Genomic DNA, 22,305 nt, shown 5'->3' on the forward strand with positions numbered 1-22,305 from the left:
TAATTGCAATGGATTTTTGTCCTTCTTAGTTAGTCCTGTTAGGAATGCATTATCCTAATCTAGTCAACTAAAAAAAAAAAAGGAGTTAAGTCATTTTTCAACATCTTGTAAAGTTATTTTAGCTGTATTCCTTAAGTGAAAAAATGCAGTCTAAATAATCTGGTTAATGTAAGATTTAAAGGTTAGGTCAGGGACAATGAATACCCCTAAATTCTTTACCTCCGCCTTTATTTTTGGACCTAAAGTTTATTTCTAATATCCTCCCTATATCTGTGTCTGCCAATCACTCAGTTTTCTATTTTTATTTGACCAACAGAACCAATTTAATGTGCATTTAAACAAAAATAGGCAGGTGCATACATTTGGATGCCCCAAAGGAATAATTCCATCAATGTTTAATGGAGCCTCCTTTTGCTGAAATAACAGCCTGTCGACGCTTCCGATAGCCACTGTAACAAGTCCCTGACTTCTGGCCGGTGGTATTTTGGACCCTTCTTCCACACAAAATGCCTCCAGTTCAATGAGATTTGATGGCTTCTGAGCGTGGACAGCCTCCTTCAAAACAATCCATTGTGGCAGACGGCCGTGTCCTATGCCCGGCCGGGACGCCCCTTCGATGTGTATTCAGGGGGAGCAGCCCTGGACGGTGCAATTCCTCCCGCTGGACGCTGGATGGCCGCCCCTGGGATGGAGCTGTGCCTCAGTCTCTCACAGGGCTTCATGGGAGATCATGTTCTCCACAGCCCTGTTGGGGTCTGGGGTGGCTGCCAGGGGGCCCGGCATGGGTCCCTGAGCCCAGCTGGACTAATCTTCAGCCCCACCCGGAAGTGCAACCGGAAACAGGTGATCAAGCACCTGAAGCACTTCTGGTTGGGCCATAAAAGGAGCCAGCAACCACCACTCAGGGGCCAGAGCCAGGTAGAAGGAGGCCAAAGCTGTGGTGGTGAAAGAGAGAGGAGTGTGGTGATTTAATGTTTAGTGCTTGGGACTGTGTTGTGGCTGGGGGGGTTCACAGGGAAGACATGCCCTCCAGCTGAAGAAAAATAAAAGTCTTTTTATTTTATACGTGCCTCCCGTGTCAAGTCTGTGCCGGTTTGGGGCGCAATATAGCGCCTTTCTTACACCATACGTTTTCAATGATGTTCAGGTCTGGGGACTGGGATGGCCATTCTAGAACATTGTACTTGTGCCTCTGCATGAATTCCTTGGTAGATTTTGGATCATTGTTATGCTGAAACATCCAACCCCGGCAACAACTTCTACTTTGTGACTTGACTCTTGAACATTCTTATCAAGAATCTGCTGATACGGGAGGAATTCATGCGGCCCTCAACTTTAACAAGGTTTCCTGTATCTGTGCTAGCCATACAGCCCCATAACATGATGGACCCTCCACCAAATTTTACAGTAGGCAGCAAGTTCTTCTCCTGGAATGCTGTGTGTTTTGTTCACTATGCATAGCGCCTCTGGTTGTGACCAAATAACTCGACCTTAGTCTCATCTGTCCACAGTATTTTTTTTTTTTCCAGAATGTTTCTGGTTTGTCCAGATGCACTTTTGCACAACTCATGCGACTCTTCTTGTGGTGAGGACTCTGAAAAGGTCTTTTGCACATCACTGTTCCACCAAGCTGTTCTCGGTGCAAAGTGCCGCCAGATGTTCTTGTAGCTCTTTGGAGGTGGTCTATGACCATTCTAACCAGTGCCTTTCAGATATTGTTCTTGGCCTACCACATCTTTCCTTCACAAGGAGGACTGTTCCTGTGGCCATCCTAGATTTCTGACTGTGGAGACTGACAGTCCAAACCTTTGTGATAATTTCTTGTACCCTTCTCGTAATTCATAATGACAAATTAGTTTTAGTTTTTAGGTCAGTAGAGAGTTCTTTAGAGGGTCCCATGTTGCTACTGTCTAAGAGAGAACCAAGAACAATCACAACTAGCAATTACCGATGTGAAATAACCTTTTTCATGCTTGGTTCCATCTGTCTTTGTAGTTTAAGGTCTAATGATCTAATCAAAGCAATTCTGTGCTGCAACCTGTCAGCATTAAATGATTACAGGTCTTCAAATTAATGCAATTAAAAGGGTGCGAAAACTTTTGCACATCCCATTTTTTACATTTTATTTTATTTCATACAACTCAATAATGCTGCACTTAGAATTATGGTCTGATAAACATCACCTTGTCTACATTTCTCTAGTAGAAAAAATGGCATATTGCTGTGATCTTACGAACATTATCATGCAACCTCAGAGGGGTGCCCGAACTTTTACATAGCACTGTAGAAGATGACAAAGGACAGTATGGGGAGTTTCAGAGAATTCTCTATTTTTTTTGTATTTCTTTGACCCATTGCTTTCATTTCAAAGCCCAAGTCGCTACTATTCTGCAGTGAAATCAACAGGTAGCTACAGTAACATGACATGTTCAAGGACAGACATGGAATTAGTTGTTCGAATTGACTGTCCAGCCTTTTGATTCACGGGCCAGTGCCACAGCCGCTAGGGATTACAGGGCACCCCTGACTTCAAATTTGTAGACCGTTGATTAAGATAATATAATTTTATAGTCATTGTCTCCAGAAGAAGTTAATTATTTTAGTGTAACGCCCACCTTTGTAAGACAGTAGGGCAGGGGTCTCCAACCTTTTGTTCCCCTGAGAGCTACTTTTACAAAATGAAAATGGCCGAGAGCTCCTCCTGTCTTCTAACGTTTAACCTCATAGCTTATTTCAACCCAAACAAACTGAATAAGCTTGTTTTGCCTGAACATTTACAAAATGTTGGTGTTCACAACTCACATTTTGCATTAAAGCATCACAAAAAATATTGAGTTCACCTGCGAGTACATTTTGTATGTCTAGTGTATCTCACACTATTGAATTAAAACATGAATGGTGTCAAAACCAAACAATGCAATTCCAAATCCACAGGTACAGTATGACGCAGGGCTGTGGAGTTGGTAGATAAATCCTTCGACTCCGACTCTGACTCCTTAGTTTCCGGTACTTCTAACTCCGACTCCTCTGTATTTAATATGCTAATGTATTTTCCATGTTGATTGAAGGCAGGCAACATCCACGTCATTTAACCACAGAACTAACTACTGGCTAGGAAGCTGACTGTCTATCGTATTGGCCAGTTTAAACAAAAGACAAAAACCCCTGAACACCCATCAGGCCATAGCACACACTTCCACCTATGTCATTACACTTATTTACACTCCTATTAACTTGTTAAATACATTATATCTGAAATAAAATGAAAACACTTTTTGTAATGTATCGTAATTCAGATTACAATATGTCAGGTTGTATAATCGCTCAGCTGAACTTCACACTAGTAGTACCACAACTAAGCACTGGGCTTTCTTCTTACATCAGAGAAGTACTTAATTATGAATATTGTTTGTGTAATGACACATTTGAACTTGCTTACAATTTCAATTTATTTGGAGTCGGAGTCGCTACATTTTTTGCCGACCCCGACTCCAGGTACCCAAAATTGTCTCTGACTCCGACTCCACAGCTCTGATATGACTTATTCATTTGTCATTTTGTTCCACAATAATAATTCATTACATTTATATAGCGCTTTTCTCAGTACTCAAAGCGCTATCCACACAGGGAGGAACCGGGAAGCAAACCCACAATCTTCCACAGTCTCGTTACTCCAAAGCAGCAGCACTACCACTGCGCCACCTGTGAGGACAAATGTCACTGCGCCATTTTATTCACTCGTCTAGTTGCATGTGTGATGTGTTTTTTAGTTAGTCAGATGACTTGCACTGAGGTGTATGGTGGAGTGGAGGTTCACTCTGATGGAGTCATTTAAATGTTCGTCTGTCAGTCTTGTTCTGAACTTTGATTTCGTGACATTCATGTCAGACTCACAGAGGTATGGAGACCCAAACATAGCCGACATTTTCAGAGCTGCTTGGTGAAGCTTCAGGGCGTGTGCCTTAACTCCACTTAGCTAGCGAACGAGAGACCAATTGAATTCAACTTTGTTTGATATTTAAAATAAAGTGTTACTTGGGTCTTGATGAGGTTGAGTCCAGATATTCTCTTAAGTCTATGCCACATTGAAAAGAGAGATTGCAATTCAGATTGTAGATCGTGATTTTGTGTTAAAAGGATCGTGATACGATTTTTTTGGAAAGATCGCCCATCCCTAATTTGACTAGTCAAGTTTTCAAATTTATGTAGGATTCATTAATCCTTTGGCGAGCTACTTGGAAAGGGGTTAGCTCGCGAGCGATGTGTTGGAGACCCCTGTAGTAGGGTATACTTAGTCCTCTATTTGCTGTCTTCTCACATAGTAGCCCTAGGATAGACAAACCCTCAAATAAATGATTGATTATTCTTATGTTCCAGGCCTACATGAACTATAGAAGAAAAAGTACGATGGGCTGGAGCATCGGCAACGTCCTGCTGGATTTCACGGGGGGCCTATTCAGCCTTTTGCAGATGTTTCTACAGTCTTATAACAATGGTGAGCAGACACGACAGTGTTAGTCTTTGTAAAATGAAGCCTTTGAAATCAGAATGTAACACTAGTTCTCTGTTTCATATTTCATGTTCCAGATGAGTGGACGCTGATTTTTGGAGACCCAACAAAGTTTGGCTTAGGTGTCTTCAGCATTATTTTTGACGTCGTCTTTATTGTTCAGCACTACTGCCTCTATAAGGAGGCGCACTTAGAATACCGAAATATTTAATAGTCGACGGGAGAGCACAGAGTTCAAAGTAAGCTCTCACTGAAGATCTAGTCAGCTGTACTACAATGGCGTATTGTCATCCTCTCTGTGCCTTCAGCTAAGTTAAACAAGCAGGTATTCTTTGGTTTGTTAATGTACTGTGCATCTAACAGATGATTTATACAGCAGAGCTGCCACATTTTGTAATGCCTCTATTTAGTAATGACAACTATTTTTGTAAATTACTTGTACAGTCCCTTGTTTAAAATATTGTCCTCTTGCTGACTTTTTTAAAGTTAATATAAGTAAGTTAAAAAATGAAGTAAATACAATGCATATGAAACAACAGAAATACAGAACTTAAAAGTACATTGTTGTTCGCTAGCACACAATCATAAAGGTTTTGCCTCTATGAGGCTTAAACAGGATTATAAAATGCAATTGGAGGTCAGGCGTTTCCATACACTTCTTAAAGCTCACCTTATAACCCTCCAAAGATTTTATACTAATAAACTATGGCACAATTCTGGAGGTCTGCTTGGGGTCCTCGTCCATTTGGAATTCTCATTTGTCACTGAGCTGCAACTTCCTTGCCGAGCTCTTGAGATCTTGCTGCAGTATATCTCCCATCATTTTCCTTCCTCATGATGCCCTCTATTATATGAAGTGCTCCCATCCCTCCTGCAGCAAAGCACCCCCACAACACGATGCTCCCATCCCCATGCTTGACAATTGAGATGGTGTTCTTCAGTTTGTAAACCTCACCCTTTTTCCTTCAAACATAACCATAATCATTATGGCCAAACAGTTAGATCTTGGATTCATCAGACCAGAAGACATTTCTCCAGAAGGTAAGATCTTTGGCCCCATGTGCCATTGCAATCTGCATCTGTTTTTTTTTTTTATGGATGCTTTGGAGCAGTGGCTTCCTCCTTGCTGAGCAGCCTTTCAGGTTATGTCGATATCAGACTCATTTTACTGTGGATATCGAGACTTGTCTACCTGTGTCCTCCAGCATCTTCACAGGGTCCTTTGCTGTTGTTCTGGTATTGATTTGCACTTTTTGAGCCAAAGTCCGTTCTTGTCTAGGAGACAGAGTGTGTCACCTTCCTGAGTGCTATGATACCTGTGTGGTCCCATTGTGTTTATACTTTTATATTACGGTGGGATGCAAAAGTTTGGGCAACCTTGTTAATAGTCATTATATTCCTGTATAAATCGTTGGTTGTTACGATAAAAAATGTCAGTTAAATATATCATATAGGAGACACACACAGTGATATTTGAGAAGTGAAATGAAGTTTATTAGATTTACAGAAAGTGTGCAATAATTGTTCAAACAAAATCAGGCAGGTGCATAAACTTGGGCACCACAAAAAGAAATGAAATCAATATTTAGTAGATCCGCCTTTTGCAGAAATTACAGCCTCTAAACGCTTCCTGTAGGTTCCAATGAGAGTCTGGATTGTGGTTGAAGGTATTTTGGACCATTCCTCTTTACAAAACATCTCGAGTTCATTCAGGTTTGATGGCTTCCGAGCATGGACAGCTCTCTTTAACTCACACCACAGATTTTCAATTCTATTCAGGTCTGGGGACTGAGATGGCCATTCCAGAACGTTGTACTTGTTCCTCTGCATGAATGCCTCAGTGGATTTTGAGCAGTGTTTCGGGTCGTTGTCTTGTTGAAAGATCCAGCCCGCGCAGCTTCAGCTTTGTCACTGATTCCTGGACATTGGTCTCCAGAATCTGCTGATACTGAGTGGAATCCATGCGTCCCTCAACTTTGACAAGATTCCCAGTCCCTGCACTGGCCACACAGCCCCACAGCATGATGGAACCACCACCATATTTTACTGTAGGTAGCAGGTGTTTTTCTTGAATAAGCTGTGTTCTTTTTCCTCCATGCATAACGCCCTTGTTATGCCCAAATAACTCCATTTTAGTTTCATCAGTCCACAGCACCTTATTCCAAAATGAAGCTGGCTTGTCCAAATGTGCTTGAGCAGACCTCAAGCGGCTCTGTTTGTGCTTCCTCTGCATCACTCTCGCATACAGCATCTCCTTGTGTAAAGTGCGCTGAATGGTTGAACGATGCACAGTGACTCCATCTGCTGCAAGATGATGTTGGAGGTCTTTGGTGCTGGTCTGTGGGTTGATGTTCTCACCATTCGTCACTTCTGTCTATCCGAAATCTTTCTTGGTCTGCCACTTCGAGCCTTAACTTGAACTGAGCCTGTGGTCTTCCATTTCCTCAATATGTTCCTAACTGTGGAAACAGACAGCTTCAATCTCTGGGACAGCTTTCTGTATCCTTCCCCTAAACCATGATGGTGAACAATCTTTGTCTTCAGGTCATTTGAGAGTTGTTTTGTGACCCCCATGTTGCTACTCTTCAGAGAAACTTACAATGGACCCCCTTAAATACTCGGATTCACCTGTGTATGTCGGTCAGGGGTCACTGAGCTTACCAAGCCAATTGGAGTTCCAATAATTAGTTCTAAAAGTTTTGGAATCAATAAAATGACAACGGTGCCCAAATTTATGCACCTGCCTGATTTTGTTTGAACAATTATTGCACACTTTCTGTAAATCCAATAAACTTCATTTCACTTCTCAAATATCAGTGTGTGTGTCTCCTATATGATATATTTAACTGACATTTTTTATCGTAACAACCAACGATTTATACAGGAAAATAATGACTATTAACAAGGTTGCCCAAACTTTTGCATCCCACTTTGTGTAGATGAACGTGAAACCTTCAGGCGCCTGGGAATTATTCCCAAGGATGAACCAGATCTGTGGAGGTCCACAACTTTTTTTCTGAGGTCTTGAATGATTTTTTTTCCCCCTTTATGTCAAGCAGTGAGTTTGATGGTCGGCATTAACATCCATCCACATATTGACTCAAGTTAGGCTCACTGGCTTTTAGAAGCTAAATGTCTGATTGCCTAAAGTAGGGATCTCAAAGTCCGGTCCTGGAGGGCCGCAGTGGCTGCAGGTTTTCATTCTAACCCTTTTCTTAATTAGTGACCTGTTTTTGCTGCTAATTAACTTCTTTTGAATTCAGGCACCTTAATTGTTTCTTTTTCCTTAATTAGACGCCAAACAATAATGAGATACAAAATTAAACCAACCATGAGCAGCAAATTGTGACCATCATACAATATCTGAAAATAAAGAAAGATGAAGGTCTCAGAAATGTTGATCTGTTCAGGTCCCCAGTGCTCTTAGAAAAGAGAAAATCAACATTTTCATAAATGCCTGCTAATGCACCACAAGAGCGGCAACAAGCCATGAAATTACAGAACGGGTTTAATTAACAACAAGACTCGGAGCCTAAATAAGCAACTGGCTGGAGTTTGAAGCCCCGACTTAGCTGGTCTTGTGTTGGCTCACTCACCTCACTTTTCATTTCTATTTGAGTGCCGTTTAAGGAAAGAAATGAAACAATTCAGAGGAACGATGGAAGAAATTCAGGGGAACACATCTTCACTGTTTCAGGGCAGATGTCGACTTTTGTCAGCAGGGAGGGGTTGAGAGCCGTAAGCAACTGCAAACGGTGACAAAACTCGCCGTCATGTTTTAGTTCGACTCCCTTTGCTAGAAGGAAAGTTAGCTTTGTTGGTTTGACCGAGATTCCCTGCGCTTGCTGGGGTAGCGATGTGCAAACAACGACAAGAATGGCATCGATATCTGGCGAGAGATCAAATCGAATACACAAAACAAAGTACTGCGTGGATGATGTTTTGTACATTATCGCTGAATTGGACTCTGACTTGTCAGACTCCAGTTTTGATGCAAGTGATCTGGAGATTGATATCGAAAACGAAAGCGAGGTACCAGCATCAGCTGATTAGTCTCCAGCTAATCGTGGTGCCGAACATGCTAGTGTTGATGAAGACCGCCACTCATGATGACATGAGGTACAAACCAGATTGTGTAGCACTGCGACCGCGACTGCTGCTGCCATCCTCGCCCCCGTCATGCAAAGACAGCCTGGCTGCCAGCCATCACACTGCCAGTAACTCTGAACTGGCGGCTACAGCACCCAACAACTGGTATTTTATGTTGATTTATGGGTGAGACCCTTGCTTTGGGTGCTTTTCAGAAAACTGCATTTTTTGGAAAAAAGAATTAAAAAAAAAAAAAAAAAGTGAATTAAAATTAATTTAAAAGAAGTTAATTAACAGCAAGAACAGTGAACTAATTAAGAAAATGGTTAGAATGATAACCTGCAGCCACTGCGGCCCTCCATGACCAGAGTTTGAGACCCCCTGGCCTAAAGAACATTAGAACAATCTAGACGAGCACAGGCCATTCAGCCCAACAAAGCTTGCCAGTCCTATCCACTTGTATCCTCCAAGAAAACATCAAGTCGAGTTTTGAAAGTCCCTAATGTCTTACTGTCTACCACACTACTTGGTCGCTTATTCCAAGTGTCTATCGTTCTTTGTGTAAAGAAAAACTTCCTAATGTTTGTGCGAAATTTACCCTTAACAAGTTTCCAACTGTGTCCCCGTGTTCTTGATGAGCTCATTTTAAAATACAAGTCTCGATCCACTGGACTAATTCCCTTCATAATTTTAAACACTTCAATCAGGTCTCCTCTTAATCTTCTTTTGCTTAAACTGTAAAGGCTCAGCTCTTTTAATCTTTCCTCCTAACTCAACCCCTGTAGACCTGGAATCAGCCTAGTCGCTCTTCTCTGGACCTTTTCTAGTGCTGCTATGTCCTTTTTGTAGCCTGGAGACCAAAACTGCACACAGTACTCAAGATGAGGCCTCACCAGTGTGTTATAAAGGTTGAGCAGAACCTCCTGTGACTTGTACTCCACAGATCGTGCTATATAACCTGACATTCTGTTAGCCTTCTTAATGGCTTCTGAACACTGTTGGGAAGTTGATAGCTTGGAGTCCACTATGACTCCTAAATCCTTCTCATAAGATGGACTCTCGATTTTCCGACCGCTCATTGTGTATACAAACCTAATATTTTTACTTCCTATGTGTAATACTTTACATTTACTGACATTAAATTTCATCTGCTTGACATCTTTTTCTGGAATTTTCCAGGCTGCTTATAGGCACAGTTAACAAAGTGTATGTAAACTTGTGAGCCACTGGAATTGTGACACAGTCAATAAAAAGTGATACACTCTGAGGTCTGTTGGAAAAATGACTTCTGCCCTGCACAGAGAAGACCAGCGCTTCCCAAACTCGGTCCTCGGGACCCCCTGTGGACCCCCTGTGGCTGTGGGTTTTTGTTCCAAGCAGCTTCTGTTTTTAATTGGACTCCTGGGCTAATTAAGAGATATGTTATTTCCCAAGTTCTTTATTTTGGGAATAATATAGAAATTAGAAAACTAAGTTTGGTTAAAAAAAAAATTAATTAAAATGTACCAAGCAGTTATATGGGAATAAGGTTTTTTGTTTTTTTTCTTTTTAACCATATTTTCTTTTTGATTTTCATTCTACTTTTCCAGATGTTCTAATTGTTTAATTAATCTATGATTGACTGATTATTGCCTCTGACGGTCAAGTAGTTGCAGCCTTTCATGGTTCAGTGTTGTTTGACTGGGTCGGGGTGGGCAGCGTTGGTCCTGGAGGGCCACAGTGGCTGCTGTTTTTTTTTTATTTGCAATCCAATTGCTTCATTAAAAAGTGTTGCCCCTTATTTTTATTTGGCTGGTTAGTCTACAATGTTAGGTTTTTATTTTGTAGATTTTTTTTTTTCCATTCCAAGGATATCATCCAAACCCCTGCCCAGGATTTGTTCCTGCCTTGCGCCCTGTGTTGGCTGGGATTGGCTCCAGCAGACCCCGTGACCCTGTAGTTCGGATATAGCGGGTTGGACAGACTGACTGACTGACTGATTTGAAGCCTAAAACTGAACATTTTCAGTCTGTCACATTTAAGTGTTTTATTAAATCAAACAGAGCATGATGAACACACACAGATGTAAATGGAAACAATTTAGATGGAGAACTTCTGGCTGCTTTGTCATTTACATCTTAGTGCTAATAAGGAGCCATTAAAACAGTGAATGCAGCTGCTTAAGAGTGAAATAAGCAATTAAGGGTGGGGAACCTTAACAAGCGAGACCACTAAAATGAAGCATCAAATTATTATTTAAGCAACTAGCCATGTGCGCCCAACTACGTTGCGTGTGTTAAAGTTGTCTGTGACGGGCTCCCTGTTTAAACGCGGCTGCCAGTCGTGAACTGGGCCCTTTGTCGTACAGCATTATGATTTTTTATAAGGGAAACAAAATTACAAAAGAAAACCCTTGGACATTGATTTGATAGGAACGGCCTACTCGGAATCACTGTCCGAATCGTAATTATGTGGCGGTGTAGGAGCATTTCTGCTTCTGTCCGTTCACAGTCCGTCTTGTTTTCATGACGCTATCGTTTCCTCTCACGATCTCTTCTCAACCTTTCTCCAATCTCGCAGGTTGCTTTGTGGCAATCCAAAGAGTAAGGCAATATACACGGAGCAATGGTTATAAAAGGGGGACACATAGGTATCCAGGCTCTTTAAAGCATAAATAGGGATCACTTCACTGACATGTGAGCAAGCCACGGTACAACTGTGAGACACGCAGCACTCGCCGGCTACAAAGTAACAATAATAATTTCCGGAACGTGCTGTTACGTTGTCATTCATTTTACCCACTGACTTTCTTTCATTCATATGTTACGTAGGCACGTACCTTTCATCTTCGGCAATCTCACTCTCTAACCAGGCCTCAGGAGCTAACCAGCGTAACACTGTCCACCACCTCTTTCGTTATTCTGGCACATTATTATTGACATCCGTGAGTAACAACAACGTACTAAACTGGAAGGTGGTCTACGCATGCATGGAATTCGCGGACAAACAAAGATCAAGATCTAAATGAAGATCTCTTTAGTTAATTTAAAGCACAACAATTTGTTTAGTTTGAATGCCTGTGTTTTGAGGTGTGACTGGCGTACTACAGTCTTCAGTAGTATAAGCCTGGAGGAGATTCTTAATGCAATGCCTATGTTTTAGCTGCCTCTCTACTGCCATCTAGTGCTTCTTCTTCTAATTCATTCACGGACAAACAAAGATCAAGATCCAAATGAAGATTATATACTCACCTAAAGGATTATTAGGAACACCACACTAATACGGTGTTTGACCCCCTTTCGCCTTCAGAAATGCCTTAATTCTACGTGGCATTGATTCAACAAGGTGCTGAAAGCATTCTTTAGAAATGGTGGCCCATATTGATAGGATAGCATCTTGCAGTTGATGGAGATTTGTGGGATGCACATCCAGGGCACGAAGCTCCCGTTCCACCACATCCCAAAGATGTGTTGAGATCTGGTGACTGTGGGGGCCATTTTAGTACAGTGAACTCATTGTCACGTTCAAGAAACCAATTTGAAATGATTCGAGCTTTGTGACATGGTGCATTATCCTGCTGGAAGTAGCCATCAGAGGATGGGTACATGGTGGTCATGAAGGGATGGACATGGTCAGAAACAATGCTCAGGTAGCCCGTGGCATTTAAACGATGCCCAATTGGCACTAAGGGGCCTAAAGTGTGCCAAGAAAACATCCCCACACCATTACACCACCACCACCAGCCTGCACAGTGGTAACAAGGCATGATGGATCCATGTTCTCATTCTGTTTACGCCAAATTCTGACTCCACCATTTGAATGTCTCAACAGAAATCGAGACTCATCAGACCAGGCAACATTTTTCCAGTCTTCAACTGTCCAATTTTGGTGAGCTCATGCAAATTGTATCCTCTTTTTCCTATTTGTAGTGGAGATGAGTGGTACCCGGTGGGGTCTTCTGCTGTTGTAGCCCATCCGCCTCAAGGTTGTGTGTGTTGTGGCTTCACAAATTGCTTTGCTGCATACCTCGGTTGTAACGAGTGGTTATTTCAGTCAAATTTGCTCTTCTATCAGCTTGAATCAGTCAGCCCATTCTCCTCTGACCTCTAGCATCAACAAGGCATTTTCGCCCACAGGACTGCCGCATACTGGATGTTTTTCCCTTTTCACACCATTCTTTGTAAACCTTAGAAATGGTTGTGCGTGAAAATCCCAGTAACTGAGCAGATTGTGAAATACTCAGACCGGCCCGTCTGGCACCAACAACCATGCCACGCTCCAAATTGCTTAAATCACCTTTCTTTCCCATTCTGACATTCAGTTTGGAGTTCAGGAGATTGTCTTGACCAGGACCACACCACTAAATGCATTGAAGCAACTGCCATGTGATTGGTTGATTAGATAATTGCATTAATGAGAGATTGAACAGGTGTTCCTAATAATCCTTTAGGTGAGTGTACATAGAGATAAGAGCTTCATCAGCAATAATTGACTTCTCATTAAGAAACTGGGTTGGAACAAAAACCTGCTGCTCTCCTGGAGCGACGCTGCCCACCCGATGCCTGGGTGTCTGCTCTGCTCGTTTTTAATTGTCATTAATAAGATGCAATAAAGGGGGAAAACTGCACAGAGAAAGGGCAAAATATAATGAAATCAGCAAAGGAGTTAAGCATTTAAATCTATAGAAAAAGCAGAAATATTTCTAAATGTCTTATAAATCTGTGGTGGGTAGGCACCCTGCCTGGGATTGGTTCCTGCCTTGTGCCCTGTGTTGGCTGGGATTGGCTCCAGCAGACCCCGTGACCCTGTGTTCAGATTCAGCAGGTTGGAAAATCGATGGGTGGATGGATGTCTTATAAATGTAAGAATCACCCTGCTGTGCTTTTCTGAATGTAGAATAAAAAAAAAAAATCATCCCAGCTAATTAAATGAGATCAGCGTTATCAGGTGTTGTCACTGATTAGGAATCTGGTTGGATCAAAAACCTGCAGCCACAGGGGGTCCCCAGGACCGAGTTTGGGTATTACTGGAGTAGACGTCTTAAAAGATGTGCTAAATTTATAGTTTGTTAGTATAAAATCTGTGGAGGGTTTATAAAGTGAGTTTTAAAGAATTCACCCAAAGTGGATGTAAACTTGTGATGTCAACTGCATTTGGGTCTTGTTCAAAAAGCAGACGGCACTTGTTTTTTGTTGGAATCCTCTATATTTTAGTACTAGTACACAAATAATCTTAAACTACACTACAGAGGATTAAACATAGTCATTTCTAGCATTATTTGCTCGAATACGTCCTTTCCAGCATATCGTTGGCGCCACCTAAATTCACACAGATATGAATCTAGAAGGGCCCTTGACGTCCCACATTCTACCTTGTTTCTTCGTTTTGCGAGGGCCCACAGACCTTCGACAGTATTATTAGTATGCACCCCAGTAACTGGATCTCGAAAATTCGCAGAGTGATTTACAGTCGAATGCATGAAATTGTAGCCTTCAAGATGGTGAGAGAGGACATGCAGTTGATGGGTGTAACAGAACAAGATGCAGAGGACAGAAAGATATGGAAGAAGATGATCCGCTGTGGCGACCCCTAACGGGAGCAGCCGAAGGAAGAAGAAGAAGAAGAAGAAAGATGATTCTGTTATAACTTGCCCAACAGTCAGATACTATTAATATTAACTATTCACAGTGGCTCTAAAATCTGTACTGACCCCAACTCTCTTTCTGTTTCTTTTTCCGGTTTCTTTGTGGTGGCGGCCTGCGCCACCACCACCTACTCAAAGCATCATGATGCTCCAACATTGATGGACTGAAAGCCAGAAGTCTACGTGACCATCATCATCAGGTCCTTCCATGAAAACCCTAAATACAAAGAGGACTGTTTGACTTATGTTAGGTAGAATGCCCAGAGGGGACTGGGTGGTCTCTTGGTCTGGAACCCCTACAGATTTTATTTTTTTCTCCAGCCTTTGGAGTTTTTTTTTGTTTTTTCTGTCCACCCTGGCCATCGGACCTTACTCTTATTCTATGTTAATTAATGTTGACTTATGTTTATTTTTTATTGTGTCTTCTATTTTTCTATTGATTTTGTAAAGCACTTTGAACTACATTTTATTGTATGAAAATGTGCTATATAAATAAATGTTGATTGATTGATTGATTGATTAATGTCCCTGGACGGATACATTCTTTAATAACATATGTGAACTTTGACCCGGACACACACACACTGTTTATTTATAAAGACTACATGCACTACAAACCCCAGTGCCTCTTGCACCGATTCCCCAAAGTCCAGGCCTCGCTCTTCCAGTCAGTCAGTCAGTCACACACTCTCTCTCTCTCTCTCTCTCTGTCTCTCTCTTTCTCTCGCTCGCTCGTGCTCTCTCTTGCTCTCTCTCCTCTCTCTCTCTCTCTCTCTCTCTCTCTCTCTCTCTCTCGCTCGCTCGTGCTCTCTCTCTCTCTCGCTCGCTCGCTCGTGCTCTCTCTTGCTCTCTCTCCCTCTCTCGCTCTCTTGCTCTCTCTCCCTCTCTCTCTTGCTCGCTCGTGTTCTCTCTCTCTCTCTCTCTCGCTCTCTCTTGCTCTCTCCCTCTCTCTCTCTCTCTCTCTCTCTCCTCCACTGCTCACTGAAGGGAGGCGGTCCCCTTTATAGATGCTTCCCGGACGAGCACCAGGTGTTCCCGGCATTCTTCCCTTGGCCACGCCCTAGCGTGGCAGAAGTCCTGGGCTCCCGGGATAATCAGGTACTGGGGCGCCGCCTGGCGCTGGCCACGGGTCCCTACAAGGCTGGGCTTCCAAGCCCTCTACCCGAGGCCTCCAGTATAACCAGGACGGACGCCTTCTCTCGGTCTGGAGGAGGCACAAGCCCTCCTCTGGTCCTCCTGGGCGTCCCGGCCGGGGACCACACATTTAATAACGTACCTGCTGTTCTATCGGGCACTGGGTATATAAAACACTCCCTTTTCTCTCGGCAAATATCTCAGAAAACCCATTGTTCTGGATACATTCTGCCTATATTAGACTTTCGTAGTGAAAAGACACTTTCGTCAATTTCTACTGTTAAATCATCTCTGTTTGGATTCTGCACTAAGGAATACGCACAAACTTATCAAACAAAGATTTTTCCAGTCAGTTACTGACACACTGCCCATTCCAAACTCTTTGTTACAGAACTTGAATGAATTATACTGCCTAGTCCAACTGTACAGGAAGTACACAAGAGTCTCCTAATGAATTTTGCTGAACTCCGACCATGTATCCTGTCAAAGAACCAAGTGGCGTCCGCTTTTTGAACAAGACCCCTGCATTTATAAGAATACCCTCGCCATCTGCCATGAGGGTTAGGGTTAGCGTGTGGTGTGTGTCAATGCTCTTGCACTATAGAAGAGCTCTTCGGCTTTGAAATCTAGAAATTGGGATCAGCAAAGTTTGTTCCTAGAGAGCCACAGCGCAGCAGGCATTGATCTCCGCTAAATCAGAATCCGAGATAAATTACGCCTGCTATCAAGTCTCGTTTTCATTGAAGCTTCGCGGTTAACGTTTATTGTCTTGTTTTTGTTTTGTCGAGCAATCCTACAAACAGTAACATTTACACCGATATTTTACGGGAAGGACAACGTTCATGTTACTAGTTTCTTTTCTGTTTGAGAGTAGGATTAACATAGACGACAGTTTAGCAATACAGTGCCTATAAAAAGTATTCACCCCCTTTTTTAAAGGTTTCACGTTTTCTTGTTATACAACACTGAATCCCAGTGGATTTCATTTGCCCTTTTTGACACTGAAAACGACTCTTTTAAATTTCAAAGTGAAAACAGATCTGAGTGGAGTGCTCTAAATTAATTACAAATGTAAAACACAAAATAATTGATTGCATAAGTTAGCTGTACGTACCTCTGGCAGCCATGACAGCCTCCAGTCTGTGTGTTTTCTCTTAGCTTGGCATATCTGGACGCTGACATTTTTCCCCCCCCGATTCTTCTTTACTAAACTGCTCAGCTCTGTCATGGTGGTCGTGAGCGCACAGCCACCGATTCTCAGTCGGATTGAAATCTCTGCTCCGACTCGGCCACAACACAATGTTAACATTGTTGGCTAGAAGCCATTCCTGTGTAGCTTTGGCTTCATGGTTGGTGTCTTTATCTTGTCAGTAAACATCTTTTCCCAAGACATCGTTTTTTTTTCCAGACTACATGAAGTTTTCACCCAGGATGTCCCCATATTTTGCTGCATTCATTTTCTTCTCAAGCTTTCCAGGGCCTGCCATAGGGAAACGTCCCCACAGCCTGGTGCTGCCACCTCCATGCTCCTCAAATGGGTCCTCAAATGCAATGTTCAAACATGGCGCTAAGTCTAATGGCCAAAAACTCAATTTTGGTCTCCTCAGAACCTTCTTCCAGAGTCTGCCATGTGCCTTCTGCTGAGATGTCCTCTGTTTTTTTTCTCTTTGCCACTCTCTCATAAAGCTGTGACTAGTGAAGCACCCTGGCAGTTGTTGTCTGCACCATCTCCTCAGTGTTCACATAGGCTTCTTGGTGGCCTCCCCACACTCATCTTCTTCTTACACGATCTGCTCTAGCAGATTTACATCTCTGCCATACTCTCTCCATGATCGGTTTAACTAGATATTTGGTTGATTTGGTTACTTTCTTGTCTCCATCTCCTTTTCATAGAGATGTTTGGAGTGTTCATTTTGTCTTTAAAGTTAGGCCACCATACTCACTCACCACCACATGTCGGCCCCTCCACATTCAGGTGAATTTATACTGCAATCGAATGAAACCCCAGACAAGTGACCTCCATTGAACTAATTCTTCTCTTTCTAAAACCAACTGACTGCACCAGTCTTAGGGGTGTCATATTAATATACTTATGCAATCCATTATTTAATATTTGTAACTAGCTGTCCCCCGGGCTCTGCCCATATAGTAGTGAAACTGGACAAACTTTATAAATCAATAAAAAAAATGTAATTCTGGCCAAACGGAAGGGTAGGTCCGCTCGATGATAATGTCTGCTAAACAAACAGGTATTGCTAGCTAAGCGGAGGCGAGGTACACTCCAACACGAGAGGTAGAGCAACTCGAACGGAGGCTGGCGCGTGAGTAAGGAGGGCCTCGGCCCACCACCCCCCTCTCTCGGATTTGCGCAAATAAATCGGTACTGCAACCAAACTACGATACTTAGCGTAATGCGAGAAGTCGCAAAATCAACCGGAATGTTCAAGCAAATTATAGAAAAAAAAAATATCTAAATCTGTTAAGTAGTTCTCTCGTGAAAAGTGGACAGACAGACACTGGATTTATAAGTATATACAGTGGTGTGAAAAACTATTTGCCCCCTTCCTGATTTCTTATTCTTTTGCATGTTTGTCACACAAAATGTTTCTGATCATCAAACACATGTAACCATTAGTCAAATATAACACAAGTAAACACAAAATGCAGTTTTTAAATGATGGTTTTTATTATTTAGGGAGAAAAAAATCCAAACCTACATGGCCCTGTGTGAAAAAGTAATTGCCCCCTGAACCTAATAACTGGTTGGGCCACCCTTAGCAGCAATAACTGCAATCAAGCGTTTGTGATAACTTGCAATGAGTCTTTTACGGCGCTCTGGAGGAATTTTGACCCACTCATCTTTGCAGAATTGTTGTAATTCAGCTTTATTTAAGGGTTTTCTAACATGAACCGCCTTTTTAAGGTCATGCCATAGCATCTCAATTGGATTCAGGTCAGGACTTTGACTAGGCCACTCCAAAGTCTTCATTTTGTTTTTCTTCAGCCATTCAGAGGTGGATTTGCTGGTGTGTTTTGGGTCATTGTCCTGTTACAGCACCCAAGATCGCTTCAGCTTGAGTTGACGAACAGATGGCCAGACATTCTCCTTCAGGATTTTTTGGTAGACAGTAGAATTCATGGTTCCATCTATCACAGCAAGCCTTCCAGGTCCTGAAGCAGCAAAACAACCCCAGACCATCACACTACCACCACCATATTTTACTGTTGGTATGATGTTCTTTTCTGAAATGCTGTGTTCCTTTTACGCCAGATGTAACGGGACATTTGCCTTCCAAAATGTTCAACTTTTGTCTCATCAGTCCACAAGGTATTTTCCCAAAAGTCTTGGCAATCATTGAGATGTTTCTTAGCAAAATTGAGACGAGCCCTAATGTTCTTTTGCTTAACAGTGGTTTGCGTCTTGGAAATCTGCCATGCAGGCCGTTTTTGCCCAGTCTCTTTCTTATGGTGGAGTCGTGAACACTGACCTTAATTGAGGCAAGTGAGGCCTGCAGTTCTTTAGACGTTGTCCTGGGGTCTTTGTGACCTCTCGGATGAGTCGTCTCTGCGCTCTTGGGGTAATTTTGGTCGGCCGGCCACTCCTGGGAAGGTTCACCACTGTTCCATGTTTTTGCCATTTGTGGATAATGGCTCTCACTGTGGTTCGCTGGAGTCCCAAAGCTTTAGAAATGGCTTTATAACCTTTACCAGACTGATAGATCTCAATTACTTCTGTTCTCATTTGTTCCTGAATTTTTTTGGATCTTGGCATGATGTCTAGCTTTTGAGGTGCTTTTGGTCTACTTCTCTGTGTCAGGCAGCTCCTATTTAAGTGATTTCTTGATTGAAACAGGTGTGGCAGTAATCAGCATGGGGGTGGCTACGGAAATTGAACTCAGGTGTGATACACCACAGTTAGGTTATTTTTTAACAAGGGGGCAATTACTTTTTCACACAGGGCCATGTAGGTTTGGATTTTTTTTCTCCCTAAATAATAAAAACCATCATTTAAAAACTGCATTTTGTGTTCACTTGTGTTATATTTGACTAATGGTTAAATGTGTTTGATGATCAGAAACATTTTGTGTGACAAACATGCAAAAGAATAAGAAATCAGGAAGGCGGCAAATAGTTTTTCACACCACTGTAACATGCCATATATTCTTTCTTCTTGAAATGGTGTCTAAAAGCACCTCCGCGACCATACACAGGCAAGACAACAATAATCAGCACAAATCTCTCCTCCACTCCTCCGGCTCGCTTGCTGGGTCTCCACCCGTCCTTTACATAGCCCTTGACCCGGGTCAGATGGACAACTGTATTTTTCTTCAGCCCAGCTATGTAAACAGTAGGGATTTGGCAGTCTCCCTGCAGTGTCTCCTGGCGGCACCCACATTACCCAGCAGGGCTGTGTTGCCGAACTCCAAGTCCCATAGTGCCCTGCAGGCATCTGGAGCACCACTGCAGTTCAGGGAAGCTGCCATCTATCGTCCTAGGGGAGGCAGTGTCCCTGATAAGCTGCCTTCCCTCATCCTTGCGTTACTGGGGCATCCTGGCCAGGCTAAACTGCCGGCCATCCCTTACAATATATATAGATATATACAGTAGATTAATTTAGATGACTTTGAAGAGATCTGTTTTCATTTTGACAGTGTTTTTTTTTTTCTCTCTTAATATCAGAAAAGCGGGCGGTACAGTGGCGCAGTGGGTAGCGCTGCTGCCTCGCTTCTCTGGTCCTCCCTGCGTGCCGTTTGCATGTTCTCCCCTTGTCCAAAGACATGTAGGTTAGCTGGATTGGCGATTCTAAATTGTCCCGTGGGTGTGTGTGTGCGCCCTGCATTGGGCTGGCGCCCTGCCCGGGGTTTGTTTCCTGCCTTGCGCCCTGTGTTGGCAGGGATTGGCTCCAGCAGACCCCCCGTGACCCTGTAGTTAGGATATAGCAGGTTGGATAATGGATGGATGGATATCAGAAAAGCCAAGTGAAAATCCACTCTGATTCAGTGTTGTGTAGCAATAAAATGTGAAAACCTCCATGAGTACTTTTTATAGGCACTGTAATATGTTTGATTATAAATTTGAATGTATTTCCTGAATGATTAGAATGACATCCTGCATCCCCAGTTTTAAAACTTCAGCCCCTGGAATGGCACACCGGCGGGGTTGCAGCTTCATACCATTTAATCCTAATTGTGAAACTTTGGAGGATCCCATACCTCACATGCTTAGCTGTCATCTTGAGTGGCAACTCTAAAGCTAGAGGGTGCCCCAAAACTCGTAATACTGGATATAAAGTGTGTTGAAAAGCTGGACAAACTGTGAGAAAATTTTAAAAAGGGACCCTTGCACGTTGTGTCTTTCTGCTGGTTTAACATTACTACATGCACTAGAAGTACTGACTTACCTTTTTGTGTGTGAAACTGAGAAAGTACTCTTCATACATTTTTTTTATCATGGACTCTGTCAGGACTTTGGTTGGAGTTGGCTGGTACGTGTGACGGTCTGGCACCTTGGGGTTTTAATATAATTTTTTTTTACTATGCAAATACCTTTCTGTAAATGTTAATCAAACATAAAATAGAAAGGAAAAAAAAAATAAAGAAAAATGATAAAATGATTTAGTATCAAAGTAGCTAGTAATCTCCCGTTACTGCCCATCTCTCAATCCTGAGGTGGTTGTTTAAAATCAATTTCACATCACATACACGACTCACGACAGCCACACAGGTTCAGGGAGTCCCTGGGATTTTCTGGTTACACTTTACAAGTCCGGCAAAGTTTAAGAATGCAGATGGAGATCCTGGGACATTAGATAAATAGAGCCTTGCAGAAGACAAAGGGGAGGTGGGGGGACCCTGGCGAGATGCACGGCCTGGCACAATGGACGACAACTGGGGGCACTGAAAGAGTGAACGCGATTTCAGAAAATCATTCCATTTCACTATAACTTATTTTATGAGGCGTTTCCTATTGCTGTGACCACAAGAAGGCGATTCATCTGGAAGTTCTGCTGTGGATCATCCATCCATTTTCTAAACTCATTTAAACCTGAGTGGGGAAAGTCTACAGGACGGTAGTAAGACCAGCTGTGTTATATGGGCTGGAGATGGTGGCATTGACCAGAATGCAGGAGACAGCTGGAGGTGGCAGAGTTAAAGATGCTAAGATTTGCATTGGGTGTGACGAGGATGGACAGGATTAGAAAGGAGGACATTAGAAGGTCAGCTCAGATGGGACAGTTTGAAGACAAACTCAGAGAGGCGAGATTACGTTGGTTTGGACATGTGCAGAGGAGAAATGAGGGGTATATCAGGAGGAGGATGCTAAGGATAGAGCTGTCATGTAAGGGGAAGAGAGGAAGGCCTAAGAGAAGGTTTATGGATGTGGTGAACGAGGACACGTAGGTGATGGGTGTGACAGAGGAAGATGACGAGGACAGGAACTGATGGAAAAAGGTGATCCTATTACCAACGGGAGTAGCCGAAAGAAGCCGAAGGGTCACAGGGAAGTTGCAGACTATCACAGCAAGCACTGGGTACCAAACAGGATCAATCCCCGGATCATTCATTTTTAATAAACGTGCTGGTTTCAGGCTTTAATCTCATACAGTGAATGTGTGTGTGCCTGTCAGTCGTTCCACTTTAGTCTCATTACAGTATCATTCTTCATGTTGTTGCAAAGTGGCAACAATAATGTGCAGCGTAGTGCAATATCCTACCTTTTTATGATTATTACTAGCAGTGTTACCTTTCTAAGACAGATTGAACTTAAAAGTGACTGATGTAGACCTCAAGCGTTAACATCTGAAGTGCACCATGCAATGTACACACCTCTGTTATATGCCATTTGGTACAGGATTTCTTAAAGCAGTGCTGAGGTTTGTGATGCACCATCTGTTCGAATGACAGACACTCGTTCTTTTAATAAGGGTATACTGGCTTTGCTACCCATG

General features: G+C 42.6%; 1 protein-coding gene across 4 annotated transcripts in view; it reads left to right on the forward strand.

The window, feature by feature from the left end:
• Positions 1-12,447, forward strand: part of ctns (cystinosin, lysosomal cystine transporter) — a 50,819-nt gene extending 38,372 nt beyond the window's left edge. For 3 of the 4 annotated variants that reach the window (XM_039767035.1, XM_039767036.1, XM_039767037.1), the window contains 2 exons: positions 4,378-4,495; positions 4,588-5,899. In XM_039767035.1, the coding sequence (XP_039622969.1) occupies positions 4,378-4,495; positions 4,588-4,721 (252 nt within the window). In that variant the 3' untranslated portion in view covers positions 4,722-5,899. Of the gene's footprint in view, positions 1-4,377; positions 4,496-4,587; positions 5,900-12,409 lie in introns of those variants that run through there. The other variant, XR_005635393.1, reaches the window with a different exon arrangement.
• The last annotated feature ends 9,858 nt before the right edge of the window (positions 12,448-22,305 follow it).

This window comes from Polypterus senegalus, chromosome 10, assembly GCF_016835505.1.
Source record: "Polypterus senegalus isolate Bchr_013 chromosome 10, ASM1683550v1, whole genome shotgun sequence".
NCBI lineage: Eukaryota > Metazoa > Chordata > Cladistia > Polypteriformes > Polypteridae > Polypterus > Polypterus senegalus.